At 42.4% G+C, this 19,871-nt stretch overlaps 1 protein-coding gene across 4 annotated transcripts in view; it reads left to right on the top strand.

Annotated features, from left to right (window-relative positions):
• The first annotated feature begins 227 nt into the window (after window positions 1-227).
• The window catches only part of POU2F1 (POU class 2 homeobox 1), a 177,756-nt gene continuing 158,112 nt past the window's right edge, over window positions 228-19,871 (top strand). For 3 of the 4 annotated variants that reach the window (XM_061628019.1, XM_061628020.1, XM_061628021.1), the window contains exon 1: window positions 229-388. In XM_061628019.1, coding sequence (XP_061484003.1) covers window positions 247-388 — 142 coding nt within the window. In that variant the 5' untranslated portion in view covers window positions 229-246. Of the gene's footprint in view, window positions 389-19,871 lie in introns of all 4 variants that reach the window. The other variant, XM_061628022.1, reaches the window with a different exon arrangement.

The raw sequence follows: 19,871 nt of genomic DNA on the forward strand, positions 1-19,871 counted from the left end.
ACCATGAGGGCTGTTCTCGCTTGTTCGAGTCCCAAAGCAACGAAGAGTAGGAATGTCGCTTTGCAGCCGCCAGGAGTTGGCAGCACCCAAGGGCGATCCCATGTCCCACCTCACTTCCTCCTCCCCGCATAGCGGACGTCTCTCAGCGAGCGAGGGGAGGAGGGAAGAAGCGCTCATGCGCACCGGCCGCGTAAGGGTATAAGGGAGAGGGAGTAAGCCGTCGAGGGGGCGCCTGCGCAGAGAGCGATGCAAGTGGGGAGGGGGGCGGCCAAGGAGCAAACGAGCAAGGGAGGGTTTATCGGGCGGCCGATTTTGATTAAAATATTCAAAATGGCGGACGGAGGAGCAGCGAGTCAAGATGAGAGTTCGGCGGCGGCGGTGGCGGCAGGTAATCATTACTGCATTTTACATATTCATATTCATACTCGCACACGCGCCCCCCCCGCCGCCCGCCTTCCCCGTTTAGCATAATTTATTAGTACTCAGGATTATTATAATTAACGGCACAGGAGGGAGCTGGGGGGTAGCGCCGTGCGGGGAAAAAGCGAGAGGCACACTGACACACGCAGCCACACACACGCGCGTGGGCACCGGGGGACGGGGGGCAACGGGAAGGATCCCCCACCCTCGCCCTCTGAGCCCAGCTCGGGCAGCTAGGCCGAGTGCCGTCGCCACCACCATGAAGCCGTTTTACATATTCATATGCTATATAATAGTGGTAGCAGAAAAGGGGGGCGTAGTAATGACTTGGGGGGTGTTGGCGGTTGTGAAGAAGGGTCCAACTATCGGACACACATCCCCCCTCAGCCTCCTCGCTGGTCCCCGAGTGTGACCGCACCCCCGGCCCCTCTGGTGTCGCATTTGACGGGGGGGGGAGGCGGAGAGAGTGAGGAGAAACAAGTCGTGCATTTTTTAAAAGTCTCGGCGCCCGCTCCGCAACCTCCTCCTCTTCCTAAGGCAGCCTTATTTCCCCAGAGGCCGAGGCCTGCGCGCCAGGGGGTGTTTGGGGTTACTCTCAGAGTAGGGCTGTCTGGCCTAAGGAAAGGGATGGGGGGGGGCTCAGAGATTTGTTCTCAGTAAGGAGTGTTCCGTGTGTGTGTGAAACAGTGAATATGTACATACAAATTCCCTTAGTTGGAGAATGTGAGGTGTCCTGTAGAAAATTTGAAGGGGGGGGGTTGTCCGCCATCCAGAGATATCTTGGGCTGCCCTGCCAAATCTTCCCCTTTTCCTCTGAGAGGTGAAGGGAGCCCAGAGGTTTCTTTGAATGGCTTGTGCCGGATCGGGGGGGGGGAGAGCGGTGAAGGAGGGAGGCGACACTTAACAATGCCTTGTCTCCCGTCCCCATATATTGGGTTGCAGGGTCAGGGTCTTGGGGTGGTAGGCTGGCCGCAAGCGGACAGTGGCTGCTTTATAATTCTCTCCCCACCCCCACCCCTCTCTTTCTCTCATTTGAATAATGTCTAATTCGGGGAGGTTTATATTATTGAAATGGCCGCCCGGCTTTCCCCGCCTCTCATGTTTAGTAATTCAGGCCTTTAATAACAGCCACTCAGAGCCCAATGCCGTGTTTATATTTTACATTCGCCCCATGTGCTTTTGTGGTTCAATATGATTCTTCTTTCTCGCTCTCTTGCTTTTTTACATTTTCTTGGCAACGAACAGGGCCCTGAGATCAAACCCAGGCTGTATGGAGGGAGGGAGGAAAGCTAGGCCTGGACTCCTTTGGCTGGCGCTTAGGCCTCACTCTCTGCTGCTTGATTTATTTACTAATAACTAAAATGCCCCCTCTCAGCCTCGACAGCAAAAACAAAACCCTCCTGGGGCATGAGCAGGATCAGATCTGCTCACAGCTTCTCTTTCTTCTCTCTCTCTCTCCCCCTCATATGCCTCAAAATAAGGGGCTTATTTTTAATTTATAGCAACAACAGGACTTTCTGAGCTGCTCCTTCCAGAGCAGTGTGTGTGGGGCCTTTCTCCTTCCTTTGTCCTGATTGACTTTTTTATGCAGAAAAGAACAGTTTCTCACTTAGAGTTTTGGGGACTGTGAAAACTGCAGTACTCTTCAATTAACAATTCAGTTTCTTGTATTAAATATAGTATGTATTGTGAAGCATTAATATAAAAGGTGACGATTACACATTGCAATTCACATTATACATTCTGTGCAGTAATCTGAGAAAAAAGAACTTTGAACTTGATATTTAGGACCAAAATGATGTGGACAGCATTGTTTTATATTTAACTGTTGTTTTTCCTTTGAAGCTAATAGATGTGTATTAAAGCTAAAAATGATCAAGAGTGGTGAAAAATATAGTAAATAAAAACAGATGAATATGTTTGTTATAGTTGATGAAATTAGGAACATTTTTAATTAACCAACATTTTTGTAGAGCACAATACCTAGGAAGCTACAGTGGCTCTTTATTTAAAGGTGGTATCTTTTAATACAGTGCTAGCACACTTGACAGATTTATGTCGCTCTCATTAGTGACCATACTGTTCCATCTGCAGAATAATAACTGGACAGCAGGATATTTCACAATACCTATGTCTGATTAATATTGAACACTCCCTGAAGCATGACTATGAGTTGCATATAAAGAACAATAAGAATTTTTGTAAATTTCACTAATTTTTTAAAAAAGTAATTGGTCTTCTGCCCTTTCCTGGCTTTAGAAAATACAAGACTGGAACATCATCAAGAGAATTCAGTTGCCCTATTAATGGGGATTGCTGGCCAAATTGTAGTTTGATTTTATGCCTTAAAAACATATGTTTCTGAACCTATTTCACAAGACGTGGTCAAGCTGATGATGTCACTAGCCACAGGACAAGGTGCAGTTAATTTGATTTATTGACCTGGAGTTAGGTATATTGGTGAAGCCTCATAGTGAAACCATTTATCTGAGGGCAATTTCCTTTATAGATGCAATTTTACCACTGCTGAGGCTATAGATACTTTATCCTGAATGATAAAAAATGTACATAACATCTTGCAAACAAAAATTCGTTCTAACTGACAATTTAATAATTTTTAAAGGATGGCTTGCTAGATGCTGATTTTGGTCTGCTAAGGAAGAGTTGGAGTTTTATAAACCCAGCAGCCTACTAGCTTCCCCATTTTTGGACTAAATCTGATAATTCTTTGTGCCTTTGGTTTTGCTTAGCTTTATCAGTAATGCTTTGAGTATGTTGAAGCCCATTACCATAACTTATCTGGAATGGATTGTAGACTAATATTGTCATTTTAGCAGGATGTTTTTCCCAGACAGGGTGAAAGTTCTATTTCTCATCAGCCAGTGATTCTGATACCAAGCTAAACAGAAGCTCCATTAGGCTGCTTGTATGTAGCTTGCAGGGAAAAGAACACTTGGTCTCTGCCTCAGTTTAGAGTGGTACATGTATTACTTGGTCCTCTATTATGGCCTCTAGGTTGATTGAATGAAGCTGGAATAGTGTTCTTGGCTGTTGCAATCTACCTGGTCTTTAACTTAAAATATATCAAAAGTTCTGTTGGTTCATGCTACTGCTGCTTAGTAACTGGCTGTGACATTAATAGGGCTCCTGGCAGAGCTAGTGATACTAGCAGTGGAATTTATTAATTGTACCTGGCTCGCTAGAAGAGAATCCACTTGTGCAACTACTATGCATTGTCAATAAGACTAAACATTGTTGCCTCCTAAACTTCCTAGTTTTTGTGATAGTGCTCTGAATTTTACTTTTCTGTATAACATCCGATTACGAGTCCTGTTTTAATTTTTAAGACTTGGTATCTTTGGTCCTTTGCATAGCATCTTGGAAAGAAGCCACCATATATGTTGAATAAACATTGCACAACAGTTGTGCAGTTTGCTTGTCATAATTCCAATACAAAAGCATACGAGAACTGGACTGTGCTAGCTTTACTGTGTTCCCACATTACATTATATAATTGTCTGGTTAACAACCTCTTCGCTTGACACTCACATCATGGAGTCAAGCTAGCATGCTCTAGTGTTTTTTTTAAAAAAATTCAAAATAACTGTATAATTTACCATGTATAGCTTTGATAGTAGAGCATTTAAGTTACTGTAGATAATTTCTGCAATAATTTAAAATGCAACAGAGGGCTCCTTTACTATTGTCTTTACCCGTTTGAACCTGAAGTGCATTGAAATACGGTGCTGGTCTGTGTAGAAAGGAGTTCTTAGGTTATAGTGAGTAGGAACTGCAATTTGGGTCTGGTAAAAAATAGAGCGAGAGCCAGTGTGGTGTAGTGGTTAAGGTGTTGGACTGTGACCTGGGAGACCAGGGTTCGAATCCCTACACAGCCATGAAGCTCACTGGGTGACCTTGGGCCAGTCATTGCCTCTCAGCCTCAGAGGAAGACAATGGTAAACCTCCTCTGAATAGCGCTTACCAGGAAAACCCTCTTCATAGGGTCGCCATAAGTTGGAATCAACTTGAAGGCAGTCCATTTACATTTTCCAAAAATTAGAGCTGAGGTTGCAGTGTTCTGGCTTATCTCTGTATATGTGGTGCATATAGTATAGTGCAAAACTAGTGATCTATGTGAATTGGTGTGGATGGGATTCATGAAGGAACATCCTAGTTTGCACTTTAAATATCTCTGAGTAAATGTTCTCAAATGTCTTTTTTTCTACCCCCCTTTGAGTTAAATTTGGCTTTGCTATTTATCCCTTTTACAACTTTTGATGCAAACAACTCCAAAAGGACCTTCAAACGGAATGAATGGGCAGTAAAATGGCAAATGCCGTTCAATGTAAACAAGTATAAAATTATGCATATTGGAGCAAAAAAACCTTAATTTCACATATATGCTCATGGAGTCTGAACTGGTGGTGACTGACCTGAAGCTAGAACTTGGGGCGGTAGTGGATAGCTTGATGAAGACGTCGACCAAGTGTGTGGCACCTGTGAAAAAGGCAAATTCTATGCTAGGGATCATTAGGAAAAGTATTGAAAATAAAACAGCTGATATAATGCCATTATATAAATCTATGATGTAGCTGCATTTGGAATACTGTGTACAGTTCTGGTCGCCTCACCTCAAAAAGGATATTGTAGTGCTGGAAAAGATTCAGAAAAAGGCAACCAAAATGATCAGGTGAATGGAGCAACTCCCTAATGAGGAAAGGTTGCAGCATTTGGGGCTTTTTAGTTTAGTGAAAAGGCAAGTAAGATATGGCATGAGAGAAATGTATAAATTATGCATGGCATGGAGAAAGCGGACCGTGAAAAGTTTTTTCTCCCTTCCTCATAACACTATAACTTGTGGACATCCAGTGAAGCTGAATGTTATAAGATTCAGGACATATGAAAGTACTTCACACAGTTTTTTCTTCACACACTGGAATTCACTCCCACAAGAGACAGTGATGGCCACCAACTTGGATGGTTTCAAAGAGGATTAGACAAATTCATGGAGGATAAAATTGTCAGTGGCTACTAGCCATGATGGCTATGCTCTGCCTCCATTATCAGAGGCGGTATGCTTCTGAATACCAGTTGCTGGAAACTGCAGGAGGGGAGAGTGCTCTTGAACACAGGGCCTGCTTGTGGGCTTCCCATGGGCATCTGATTGGCCACTGCAAACAGGATGATGGAGTCGATGAGTCACTGGCCTGATCCAGCAGACTCTTTTTAGGTTTTTATATCCTTACAATGGAAGGTTTTGTGACTTTAAGGAGCAGCAGGGAAAAAAACATACCATGAATTAACAATGCAATACAGTGCAAATATAATTCATTGTGTAGTTTGGAAGAATTTGGTAACGTGCCTCTGAGCATATGGTGAGTGGTGGCAACACCTGCAATCAGGACTACATCTCCAAAAATGAAGAATTACAGTTTTTGTATTTTGTTGGTGTTCTTTGCTTCTTTCTCTGTTTTATTACTGTTTCTACAGAGAATTGAACCTAGAAAATTATATTTCTCTCATTATTCGTCCTAGAAATCTGTGTCAAATTTATTTTCATTAATTTCAAAGCCTTTTCATTGGTCAGTGTCATATGATGGTGAAGACAGCCTTTTGTGTTTCAGACTGGTGGTTATGTTCTATTTCTGTTTTGGGTGCATTAACAGTTCGATCTGAAACTGCAGTTTGATGCAAAATCTGACTGATTACGCTATGTTGCCACTTAAGTAATGAATCTAGCTGTTGGAAAAAACAAACTTGACCTGTCCAAGATGCATATGTTCAACCTGCTATGTTTAAACCACTCCAATTAAGGAAGTGGGGGCATGGTAATTAAAACCATAGAACACACCTAGAAATTTGCTAGAATATATTTCACCTCCCACTGTTTTATCTTGTGCAAACTGAGACACTTCTCATGTCCATTGGAAACTATTCTGCAGAATAGCCAGTGCCAATATTCCACTGTTGTTTTTGGAGTTTTTAGTGTAAATTATGCAAAGTGTTGCTGTACTTCACATATTCACAGAAGCAGAAGTAAATTATTTACTATAGGAAGCTTCACTAATATTGCAAAGTAAATTAAATATATTTAAAGTGACTATCTGAACCATATCAACTGACTTAATATTGTTGCTTCCTCACTGCTAAAACAAGACCAGCACAGCACATGTCTTGTTTTTGTTATTTGGGCTGATTGCAGGTATTACCACCACCAACCATATGCTCAGAGGCACGTTACCAAATTCTTCAAAGCTACACAAGAAGTGGATTGGACTGTGAAAGGCCAACCCAAATGGTATTTGTGTTTTTACAAATGCGTAGGGCAGTACAATATCTCAGAGAGGAGTTCAGGTTTCCTGCTCTCCTGGTGCATTCACTATAACCGCCCAATTTCCCTGCTTTTTAAAGTCTGATAGGAATATCTGTTGGGTATAGGTACTTCTTAAACCGCAAGGTTTTTTTTTGCCTGTTAGTGAATATCTGCTTTTTAATCTGGAGGTAAGAAATGGGGTGCTGTGCACGTTTGCTGAGAATGGATTGGTCATCTGCATGCTTACTGAGTTCAATGGGATTTACTCCTCTGCAATCATGCTTAGGATAGGTGAAACGGACCACCAGGGAGGGGGAGGGAAGGAAGAGAAAGGGCAGGGATAGGGGAGGAGGAGGGCAGGGTAGATCATTTGCATGTTTATTGATTTCCTTCTGTGCAATCATGCTTGGGATAGGTGGGATTTTCTCCCATGCAGTTATGCTTCGGATATGTGAAACTGACCACAGGGGAGGAGGAGGAAAGGCTGGAGTGGGCAGGGGAGGAGGAAGAAGGGAGAAGTGCAGAGAGGGGAAGAGAGGAGAGGGGTACGGTGAGGGGAATGGCAGGTCTGATCATTTGGATGCTTATTGAGTTCAGTGGGATTTACTCTTGTGCAATCATGCTTAGAATACTGACCATGGGGGAGGAGAAGGGGGAGGGGAGACTAGAGGGGAGGGGATGGAGGAGGAGGGGATTGGAAGGGGAGAGGCTGGAAGGAGGGGAGAAAAGTTTGACTATTTGCATGCTTTTTGAATTCAGTGGGATTTACTCTTGTAAAATCATGCTTAGGATAGGTGAAACTGACCTGGGGGAGGAGGGGGAAAGTGGAAGAAGGGGAGGGGGGAGGAGATTGGGTGGGTGGATGGGCACTGGGCAGAAGGAAAGTCCCTTTCCTTTCCAAATGGAAAACATTGTGAACAGCATTATTGTTTTTCAGGGTTTTTTCCACCTTTTTATTCTATAGCAGGCACATATAGTCTCTGCCATCCAAATTTAAACCAAAGTTGTCACTGGCCACATCCACACCAGATCTTTATTTCACTATAGACAGTAATGGCTTCCCCCAAAGTATCCTCGAAGTGTAGTTTGTGAAGGGTGCTGAGAGGAGACACCTCATTCCCCTCACAGAGCTACAGTCCCCAGAATAGGGGCTGACTGTTAAACCACTCTGGCCACTGGAGCTCTGTCAAGGGAATAGAAGTCTTCTATCACTTCTCAGCACCCTTCACAAACTACCCTTACAGGATTCTCTGGGGGAAGCCATGACTGTCTAAAGTGAAACAGAAGTCTGGTGTGGGTGTAGCCACCTGATTAGCCAAGCATAACATCTGTTAGTCTGGCTTTTAGAACACTGACAGTTTTTACTGAACATGCCCGTGCTTATCATTGACTCCAATGTTAAATTTCTTAAATTAATTAAAAACCAGCCAGGCATTTTTTTAAACTTAAACTGCAGGAGGTGAACGTCAGAATATGGGACAAGGTCAGTAATAGGATTACAGGTACTCTGTGAACATAGCTGATTTTTAATTAATTTCAAAAAATTATGAGACCACTGACAGAAAAAAGTCCAACAGGGGTTTGGATTTTTTCTCTTGGTTTACACTTTGAACTTTCGATTCTCTCTGATTGTTTTGTGTATTGCCATGAAAATGTAGAGGGTTGTTAAGCAAGTGCTTCTGAGTTCAGAACTATAGGTTTTCTAAGGTTTTGTTTTGAAATGAGCTTATGGGAAGCATCAGGATGGTATGGAGGGATATTTTCAATTTTACATTGAGGAATGTGAAAAAATCCATGCTGGCTATAGTATACAACCACACTTGTGGTTGTATAATTTGCAGTGTAATGCAAATACAATGTTGCTGTTGGTGTCTTTTTAAAGTCTTGCTCCTAGACCACAGTCCATGTGTTACCATTTTCATACAGTAAGTAATTAAATAGGCCACAGGAAAAGATAAACATGTTGTACACTTTTATATTAAAAGAGCAGCCAAAGCAAGTTATTAATGGCTTTATTCACACACCTCCATTTTGGAGCAACTGCTTCAGTTGCTGTCTCCTTACAGTAATTATTCCTAAACAGCTGTGAGGTAGTTTTTTTTAAAGTCTGCAACCATAAGTACAGGAAACACTAGGGGTCCAGTTCATTGGGTATTAAGTGTAATTCATGCTGCTATCTTTAACAAAGTACCATTTGCTGTTCTCATGTTGGTCACATACAAAGCCTTTGATTGTTTAGAATGGAAATATTTGATTAATGTGTTGAAAATCTATGACCTGGGGAATAAATTTATACATAATGTATCTAAACTATATATTAAAAAACCATGCTCTGATACGAACAAATAATATAGATCCTACACCCATTCCAATTGAGAGAAGTACCAAACAGGGCTGTTCCCTGTGTGCTGCTCTTTGCTCTTTCCCTGGAGCCCTTGGCTGCTTCCTTGAGGAATAATGTATTGGTGGAGAGCTGCTGCAGGAAGGGCGAAGCGCACCTCATAAATTTGTATGCAGATGATATCATCTTGATGTTACAGGACCCCCAAAAGATCGTTCTGGTCTTGCAAGTGGAATTGCAGCTATTTGAGAAATTGATGGGGCTTTGTATCAATTTTGTATCAAATACCATGTTTTTTTAATATCAAACCAACTGAACAATTGGAAATATCTAGGCCTAGTCAAATTCCATATGTCATAAAGCAATAAAATATCTAGGTGTACAAATACCTAGAAATCTCCCAAAACTGTTCAAACTGAATTTCAGACACTTGGTCTGACGTATGAAAAAGGATTGCATAGATGGGAGAAAAGGAAGTTACATCTCTCTGTATTGGGCAGAACAGCAGCAGAACAAATGAAAAGCAATGCTTTTCCTCTTTTTGTTTCAGGCCCTCCCCATCTCCATCCACCCAGCAACTCTCAAATGATGGCAACAATGTACTAACAAATTCATTTTTCATTAACATGCTTGGCAATGAAATTGCATTATAGGAAGCTGGATGGAGGGGAATGGGGACTGCCACACCTTGTGGTATATTATGATGTCTTTCAGCTAAGGCAACTGTGCTATAAGATATTAAAACCATGCAAGCATTGGATATCTCTGGAGGAAAATGGATTAGGTTTAGGCCCTTTTTGGATCCTTCCATTTGAATGTATTACATTATCCTTTCTGAGAACAATTAATAATCCATTCACTTTATGTGCATTCCAAGTTTGAAAATGCTGGCAAACCCGGATATCTCCAGTACGATTGCCTTTAAGCCCCATATAATCACATACCATTATTATAGACCTTGCAATGAAACTTTTGGTTGCTGGGAAACTAAGGGGTACTTTTGTCTATGGGACTTCTACATAAATAATAATCCATTCACACAGCAGCAACTACAAGTGGATTTGCAGGGTTTGGATGTAAATTGCTGCATGTTAGACAAGTTATACAATTGCTGTCAGATCCGCATGTCCGTGCACAAGCCACTAGGCACCTTTCAGGGGTAGAGCATATTTTTTTGCATTCAGGTCCAGGGAAGAGACTGGTTGCTAAGCTGTATAAGGAATTGGTACATTTGACCACATGACTGCTGACAGGATTGAAGGCTCTATGGGAAGAGGATATGGGGATTCAGTTGGAAGATGCACAATGGTCGAATTTGTGGATTCAGAAACCAATTAAGTTAGTCTTGGCACAAATCAGGGAAGCTTCCTTAAAGATGTACCATAAGTGGTATAGAATCTGAATGCAGCTGTCTTGATTAATATCAGGTGCCTCTACAGCTTGCTTGAGAGGGTGTGGGGATCGAGGTACCTGTTTCCACCTTTGTGGACAGTCATTCTGGTCAATGGTCTTTGAAGAAGTCTCTAAAATTATTAAATTCCATATTCAGGTAGTACCTTAACTGGCTCTTCTTTCAATTTTAGATGGTTCTAATGTAAATATTTTTTAAGGACTTGGTAGCATGGCTGTCTATTGTTCAAAAATGGAAAACGTTAGACAAATTGGATCTCTCTGTGTGGTACAAGAATACTTGGAATATTGCTATTCTAGAAAAAACAATGCTCTCTACTTTTGCTTCAAAGACAAGCCAAACCTGACACATTCTATATTGTTTGGTGGGGCTTTATTTCGTATGTTTCGGAACATCAGTTATAACAGCAACGTTCCTTGGTTTCCCAGGAAATTTGGAATTCTTGATTTGACTTTGGGCTATTTTGTGTGACAATATGTCATATCATCAATCCTTTGGGGGTTCGTTCTTTTTCTTTTTCAGTCTTGTCTTCTTTTTTGTTTCTTTGGGTTTCTATTGTTCTGTTGTGTAATATCTGAAAAATTCAATAAAATAGTTTTTTAGAAAAACCACTAGGGATATCTTATATATGTCAAAAATGTTAACAAGAACTGAAGAGCTGTACTGAAGTACACTGGTGTTTTTATTGTTGATGTGTGTGCATTGTTGCATGAAACAGCATACGTTACGTTGGAGTTAAGTTGCTCAAGAAACTTCTCAGATGCATTAGATCAGGTTAAGAGTCTTTTATTAAGACATTATGGCTTAAGGCTTTAAGATCCCCCCCTCTAGGAGAGAAGTTCTCAGTTCAAAGACATTGCACAGAAGACTCAGCTCAACACAGATAGCTGCTAGAACTCTCCCAGTCTATCTTGATGCTGCCATGACAACGGCCTTGGCTATCCGTTCCCAGACTGGGCAAAGACATAACTTCTCTTAGCTACAGATTTCCACGCTTTCAGACTTGATGGAAAAACACTCAGTGACAGTGTGGTTCAATGGTCAACAATCCCCCCTTTTTCCCATCATGTCTGTAATTCATTACAACGATTACAATAATACATTTCTACAATACATCTTGCAATACAGCTTACATTTCAGTACAGTTCAGAACATCTCTGCACATTTAGCTAAAACTTTATTCAATCAAACTTTGGCTGTACACATGTCAAATACAAAGTGTCAGGATCCATTTCCACCAGTTTATGCATTCCAGGACTGGTAATTACCCCCACAGTATATCTTTCTAGCGGTTTCCCTATGTTTACTCTTGTAGAATGTCTTAATGGCACTAGGGCTTCTGCTCTCTCTGCCCCCCCATCTGTGCTTGTGCTTGGCACAGCCTGCACAGGAGATTCCATTTCCTCAGCCTTACGTTTCTTTGATCTTCGTTTCCCACAAATGAGCTCATTTAACGCATCTCTGAGTGGAATATGTGTGCCCTCCAGTTTAATGTCTAGATTTGGCTTAAATGATTGTGCTTGTGTGTCATCTGACCCTGTAAGAACAACTGTTTCCCTTTGATCCCAAGGCTTTTCTGAGACTTTAATGCTTCTGCTCAGAATTAATTGCTGTGTTTCTGGACACCAAACTCTGAAATATGCATTCTGAAATCCCAAAACAAAACCTTGCAGTGCTCTGGGCGCAAGCTTGCCCCTCCTTTTTCCCTGTGGAATGTGGATCCAGCATCTTGCCCCGAATTTTTGAATGTGTTGTATTTTTGGTTTTCTGCCAGTGATTTTCTCATAAGGAGACATTCCAAGTGCACTGTGTAATACCCTGTTGTGAATATAATTCGCATAAAGAATTGCTTCTGCCCAGAAAGAATTCCCTAAACTGCAATCCATTAACATGGCTCTCATTGCTTCCTGCAGCACCCTGTTTTTTCTCTCTGCAGTTCCATTGGAAAACGGGCTGTATGGAGCAGTAAAATTCTGTTTTATTCCCTTACTCTCAAGGAAGTCACTCAATGCTTTACTCGTGAATTCCCCCCCCCCGGTCCGAGCGTATAGCCCCCACTGTGGTGCCATGTTGAGTTTCGATTCTCTTAATGAACAGTTTCAGCTTTTGCTCAGCTTCACTTTTATGCTTTAACAGAAAAACATAACAAAATCTTGAAAAATCATCCACCAGTACCATGAAGAATTTCGCACCTCCACATGAAGCATTTATTGGCCCTGATAAATCAACATGAACTAGCTGGTAGGGAGCTGTTGTGGTTCTTTCAGCCTCCCGGTTAATTGGTGCAATAGTCATTTTAGCTTTATGACAAGAATCACAATCCATTAACTGTCCACAATCTCTTAAACGCATGTCTTCACTATGCATTGGGGTTTTCTTAATCGTGTCAAGGTTTGCATGCCCCAGCCTTTGATGCCATTCATGGACGCAGCCCTGATGTACCTGTGCCTCAGCATTTAACACAGCACACCCTGCTTGACTGCTCTTTATTACAAACTGTGAATCATTAAGGCTTCCCTGCAAACACACTTGATCTCCCCTCATTACATAACATTTGTCTTTGTGGAACAATACAGAAAAATCACAACTCACCAGTTTTCTGACTGACAAAATGTTATGAGCTAATTCTGGAACAAACAAACATTCTGAAAGTATTCCCAGTTTATCAAATCTCACCAGTCCTCGGGCTTCCACGTTCTTCTGCATTCCATCCGCAAGTAAAACACAGTCCTGCACATTTTCTGAAGTGTAAAACAAACTCCTGTCTTTAATTAATATATGGCTTGCCCCGCTGTCAACAATCCAGTTAACAGGTCCTAAATCTTGAGACTTCTGTTTACAAACAAAGTTCACACTTCCCTGCTTCAAGCCGCTGTCCCTGGAGTTTCGCTTGACCGCACAGTCTCTTTGAAGATGCCCACGAGCCCCACAGGCATAACAAGATTTCAGCCGTTGCTGTTCTTGCTTGTTTTCCTGTCTGCTGCTGCTTTCCTCTTTCAGCTTGGCTCTTTGCTTTTCCTCAGCACTTTTCGCCTCTTGTCTCCGCTGCCATTCCTGGGTCAGCTTTTCCTCAATAAACGCAACGTTCAGACCTCAGTCAGGCATGGCTTCGAAAGCCATGACCATATTATTCCAAGTCCCATCGAGCAAAGCCAGGATCAGATAGGTCTTCTGAAGTTCAGAGTGCTCGACGCCTCGGTCCGTCAGCTCAGCAAACAAACGTCTGAATTCCGTGAGATGCTCACTCATTTCGCACTCACCCGTGAAGCGCATCTGGTAAAGCTTCCGTGCCAAACACAATCTAGATCCCGCAGTCTGTTGCACAGGAATGCCTTCCAACACGTCCCACATTTGTTTGGCGTTTGTAACATTTCTCACGTGTAGAAGTTGAGAGTCTGATAGAGCCAGAAGTATAAAAGCTTGCGCCTTCTGATCTCTACGCGTCCAAGCCGCAGTCAGTACCGCCGGAGGGGGTCCATCTATAATGTCCCATAAATCCTCTTTTATCAGCAAAGCCCTCATCCTCGGCTTCCAGCTGGCAAAATTCTTTTCCGTCAATCTTTCCATTGGCATGCCTCCCCCAGACAGGTTTACAGCCATGTTGCTCACCTCTGTCTGGTACAATCAATCAAGCTGCCCTCTGGAACTCCGTCTGCCTTTCAGACCAGCAACTTACTCTTGTGTAACACGCTGTGGATCTGGGCCCATAACCCTTGTTGATGTGTGTGCGTTGTTGCATGAAACAGCATACGTTACGTTGGAGTTAAGTTGCTCAAGAAACTTCTCAGATGCATTAGATCAGGTTAAGAGTCTTTTATTAAGACATTATGGCTTAAGGCTTTAAGATCCCCCCCTCTAGGAGAGAAGTTCTCAGTTCAAAGACATTGCACAGAAGACTCAGCTCAACGCAGATAGCTGCTAGAACTCTCCCAGTCTATCTTGATGCTGCCATGACAACGGCCTTGGCTATCCGTTCCCAGACTGGGCAAAGACATAACTTCTCTTAGCTACAGATTTCCACGCTTTCAGACTTGATGGAAAAACACTCAGTGACAGTGTGGTTCAATGGTCAACATTTATCAGCCCAGCTTTACTGCCTTAGTATTGCAACATGCCCTTGAAAAACTCTTGTCCAGCCCTTACTGTAGCCTTGCCAGTAAGCACCTAAAAGCTACTAGCCTGCAAAATGTTTTACTTGTCCCTCTTCAAATTAAAAAGCTGGTTAGCTTTTTTGGGGGGTGGGGAGGCTATATACTAGAACAGCCTTTCCCAACCAGTGTGCCTCCAGATGTTGTTGGACCACAACTCCCATCAGCCTCAGCCAGCATTGCCAATGGTCAGGAAAGATGGGAATTGTGGTCCAACAACATCTGGAGGCACACTGGTTGGGAAAGGCTGTACTAGAAACACAGCAGGCTGGCAGAAGGATCATGGAACACTGCCTGCCTCCTACAGCCTACCTGGTTTCTGTGTTGGATGCATAGAAAGGGGGTTTGTCTCAGTATGTCCATGGATTGCTTCATTCCTCTGTGGCCAGGATAAGCAGGCTGGTGAAGAGAAAACAGAACCCCTTTCTCCACAGCCAAAACAGAAACTGCGTAGGCTGGTGAAGAAGGAACAGAAGCAATATGTCTTTCCTTTGCCAGCCTGCTGCATTTTCGTTAAGGCTGTGGAGGAAGGGGCTTCCTCCATGGCCAGCATGGAAGCTGAATGACCTGATGAAGGAGGGATGGAGCACTCTGGTCATCTTTCACCAGCCAATGGATGTGGAATTCCTGGTTGACAATGGCAGTCAACCAAATTGTTAAATATAAGACGGTCTTATTGTCTCATTAGGTGTTTCATTTACGTTTCTAGCCATAACGCTTAAAAAATATCACTTAAAAATATCATGATAAAATTATCAAAGTCTCAAAACAAGGACTCAAATAAAAAGCAGCCGCATCTTCAACTCAAGTGGCTATTATTAGAGGCAATACTTTCAGAACAGTAAAACTGCAGCATTTATGAAAATGATTAGTTATATAAAACTAAACATGCAGGTTGCTTTTACCCTCCCACTCACAGTGCCTTTTTGGTGTAGTTCTCAGTGCTCAGTGCCACTCTTTAAGTAACACAAACATGTAAGAGAGGAAGAGGCAGATCTTTCTCTGTAGTTAATCGCTTTAGATTGCCCATTGAGGTTTTTCTTTTCATAATGGAACAATGAAGTTGAGTTCTGGTTGCCCTTACTCTGTTTTCAGTAGATAGCACACACTGCAGCTAGTGGAAGGTGGTAGTGGTATAAAACAGGGAATGGAGAATCTGTGACCCTCCATATATTGTTGAACTCCAACTCTCATCAGCCCCAGCTGGCATAGCCAGTTGTCAGGGATAATGGGAGATGTAGCCCAGACAACAACACGTAGAAGGCTGCAGGATCGCCACTCCTTGTACAAAAAATGAGAGATTGGGTTATGTGATGTATGGGTACTTCGGCTATAGAAGAAGTTCACAGACTGGGAGGATAGAAAGCAGGGACACTGGGGGGAGATGAATGAGGAATTCTCCCAGCTCCATGCTTTGCTGGAGTATTTAGAGTAAAAAAAACACCCTTCCCCTGGATAGAATGATTGTGGTATCCAGAGGGGAGTAGCTATGGAATGATAATATTACAGTCCCCAGGGTAGATGAGCACACAGTATGCCTAGAATGAAAAATCAGTATGATGTACATTGTTGAAATGACATCAGAATGATGTCCAGAATACATTGACAGTGTGATCAAAGTGCAGAAGACAAAATGTAAAAGAGTACAAAAGTAAAGAGTGGAATGACAGTCTGCCACAGACGACTGACAGTGTCCAGTATGAAATAGTATGGGATTATCCCATGTGTATTTCATGACGAGTACAGTGACAATCAGCTCATTGCTCTTCTACCCATCTCACTTGAATTTCACTGTGGGGACAGTTACTTTCCTCTACAGATTTCTTTTCTATGACAGTTCTTATATTCATTTTCCATATCTCTTTTATTTTAACCACTTTTTCATGTCTGCTGTTCCGTACCCTTCCCCGTGGCAGGGAATGTGGAATGTGGAGTGTTGTTCCACTTAGGAAGAATGCCTCCTACATCTTTTATTTTAGTTTATTTATAAGGCTTACATCCCACCCCTTATCACTTGTGATGTTGGGGCAAGTCACAAAATGCAATACACAATAAAAACAAAACAGAATACACTTTAAAATGTACCCATCCTCCATCTGTTAAATATATCTGTCTGAATAGGCATGTAACTCAGTGCACAAACAAATACTTCCCCGCCACATAGTGGCCCAGTCAGAAAGTCTGGTGGAAGAGGAGAGTCTTCAGCAGGTGCTGAAAAAGAACGAATAATGACACCAATAGAAACCTGTCAGGTCTCAGCTGGTGGAGTCCTCATCAGAGGATAACATGTAGGCTCCAGCCTTACACCCAGCCCTGGGCCAGGCTCCATTTGGGGGCGAGAAGCAGGGTCCTGCGATGAGGCTGAGGAAGGGCTGTCTGCACCCAGGACTTTGAGGCTGAACAGGTCCCAAGCCCAAGGGGAGAGGTACTGTCTGAATGCCAGATGGAAATGTGGACCATACATAGAAGAGCCTGACTACAGACAAGAACTCCTCAGTAATAAATGTCTCCTCTGGTGTAAGACCCTCCTCTTGAGGCAACCTCTATCTGAACGGAGTTGATAGGAGTTGCTGAGGTTGGGATGTAGTTCCAGCAAATACAGCTCAAAAGCAGCACTGCTAGGCTGGAAGAGCTGCTGGAACAATGTCTATGTACCAGCTGTGCACTCTGTCAGTTTGCTGATCTCCTGCTGATCCCAAACCTGACCACAGACTTCCCGGACCTTCTTCTTGACTTTGCCCTGCTTTGCCCACGGACCGATTGGACCCAACCTTGAACTGCTCTGACCTTGGACTGACCCAGCTTTGGCTGTTACCCACATTGGTGTTGTAGCTGGCAAGTCTCTTGTTTACTCAGGAGCCCAGTGAGAAGAGGACAAAACCTGGAGAGGAGAGTGTTCCGTAGTTGGGATAATATTGCTGAGATGGCCCTCTGGTCAACCACAAGTCTTCTAATTTCATGCAACAATGGTCCCATTTGGTATGAGACAAGTGTCAACTTCTGTGTTGCACTGGTTGCTCCTTGTATTTGGAATGAACAATACACCTCCTGTTTTCAATCTCCACTTTATTGTCACCAGCTTTGTTTTGTTGCGAACTGGCCTTTGAACATAAGAACAACCTGCTGGATCAGGCAAATAGTCTGTCAGATCTAGCATTCTGTTCTTGCAGTGGCCAACCAGATGCCCATGGGAAGCTCACAAGCAGGACCTGAGCACAAGAGCATGCTACTGCGGTTTCCAGCAACTGATATTTGCTCCTAGTCTTGTTTCTGTAGCCTTACAAATAAGTCCACAAAGGTTGCCCTCAAAGCTTTACTTTCTGTATGTGTTACTCATTTGTGGCTCTTACTTGCCATAGGTGACCAGGCAATGGCTGTTTACATGGTTGTTCTAGTGAAATGTTTGTGCAGGGATCTATAGTAGTACTACTTGGTGCTAACTTGATAACTTCTTTCCAGTTTTAAATGGCTATACTTGGGTTCTATCTGTTTGGCATTTTTTACAATAGTTTTTGCAAGTGATTATATTTTGCTATCTTGAAGCCTTTCTCAATATTTCGAAGCAACTCCCATCAAATCTCTGGCCATGTTTGCTGGGGCTGATTGGTGTTAATCCAAAATATCTGCAAGGTATCACACTGGAAAAGGCTGTTGTCTTGTTTCATTGGTCATAGAAGGCTTATCGCAGCTAATTATATATAACCATAGGTTTGCCTTAGAAATGGTTAATCCTTTTGTTTTCTAGTGTCCTGCCATGGGAGACTGGGGCATGCAGATTGTGGTGACCAAGAAGTTCTTACTCTAGGTTAAAGCACAATTGACCTCATTCCTATTAGCCATGCTGTTGCATGTTTCGTCTAGCATGGTGTGGGAGCAGTTTTATGAATATTAACTATCTTGTGAATAAAGTAGTCATATGAGCTGTTGGAGGTCGCTCATTCATAGGGTCGCCATAAGTCGTAGTCGACATGAAGGCACATAACAACAACAATGAGCTTTGGAGATCCACTATAAAAGAGCAGGTTTAAGTCTTGGACTAAGGAAGGAAGGCACCCATGCAGGTACAAAGGCAAAGAACATGTCACTAAGCTGACCTAAAATGTAATTAATTCCAATGTGTTTCAAATACACACTTTTTTTCTGGGGCATTAGTGAAAGAAAGCAACAGCCTGTGTTTTCTATATCCTCTGTTACAAAGCAGTTCCTGAAATGCATTTTAATGCATCATAGTAGTGATGTGGGTTGGAAAAAAATTCCAGCCCTTAATTTTTCCAAAGAAAATTCTCCATTTCGTAAGTTCATTAGTAACAATGAATGGATGCCAAATACAATATTAGACAAGCTTGGCAGTTTCAAAATTTTTGGCTTTGTTTACTAAATATAAGTAAATTATAGATTATAAATTAGATCACTCTCTGTAGGGCATCAGAAAATTTTCCAAAGCAAATTTTCCAAAGATGCATGGGGGTATTGCACATTTCACCTGAATAGTTATTGCTAATTTTTGTTGTACTTGGTTTAATAATGGCATTTAGCAGTCAAAATATGTTAATTTGCAAAACATTAACTGTTTCCTTTAATCAACTTCATATCTGTTTTCTAGAGACAACCAAAAGAGATTGAGGAACCAAGTCTGCATAAGTACAGAATGCTAGAATATACTCCATCCTTATAGCTTGTACTCTGGCAAGAAATCTCATCTCATGCTGGGCTTTGGAAAAAGCAAAAGCTGCACAAGTCTTGCTTGCTGCTTTTGACTTCTCTTAAGCTCAGAACACTGACCCAGAACACTTGTGGAGAGAGGAGTTGATAGCAAACAAAGTTAATGCCTAGTTAGTATCTATGTCAACATTTGTGGAGCCCTGGCTGAAGGGAAGGAATACATAGAGGGATAAGTAAAGGCATTCTAGTGTAGATGTGTGCCAGTAACTGTCCTTCCAATGTGTCCCCTCATGTGTTATTCTGTAAGGGCAGCCCATGCATGGGTTGGGTGAAAATGATAAATCAGTCCTCCTTTCTGACTTTGTGGGAACAGTGGTTGTCCCTCCATCTCTACCTTCATTTCTTGGTCATATTTACTGGGGTGGCAGCTCTTGAGAATCCCCCCTCCCCCATCAAAAAGACAATGTAGGACCAGACTGTACAAGAAAGGGTCTGCTCTAATTTAAAATAATTGCATACAATATTCTCATGAATTTCCAGCCCCTGTCTTTGAAAGCTGACTTGAAAATTCTTTAG

This window comes from Rhineura floridana, chromosome 5, assembly GCF_030035675.1.
Source record: "Rhineura floridana isolate rRhiFlo1 chromosome 5, rRhiFlo1.hap2, whole genome shotgun sequence".
Classification (NCBI taxonomy): domain Eukaryota; kingdom Metazoa; phylum Chordata; class Lepidosauria; order Squamata; family Rhineuridae; genus Rhineura; species Rhineura floridana.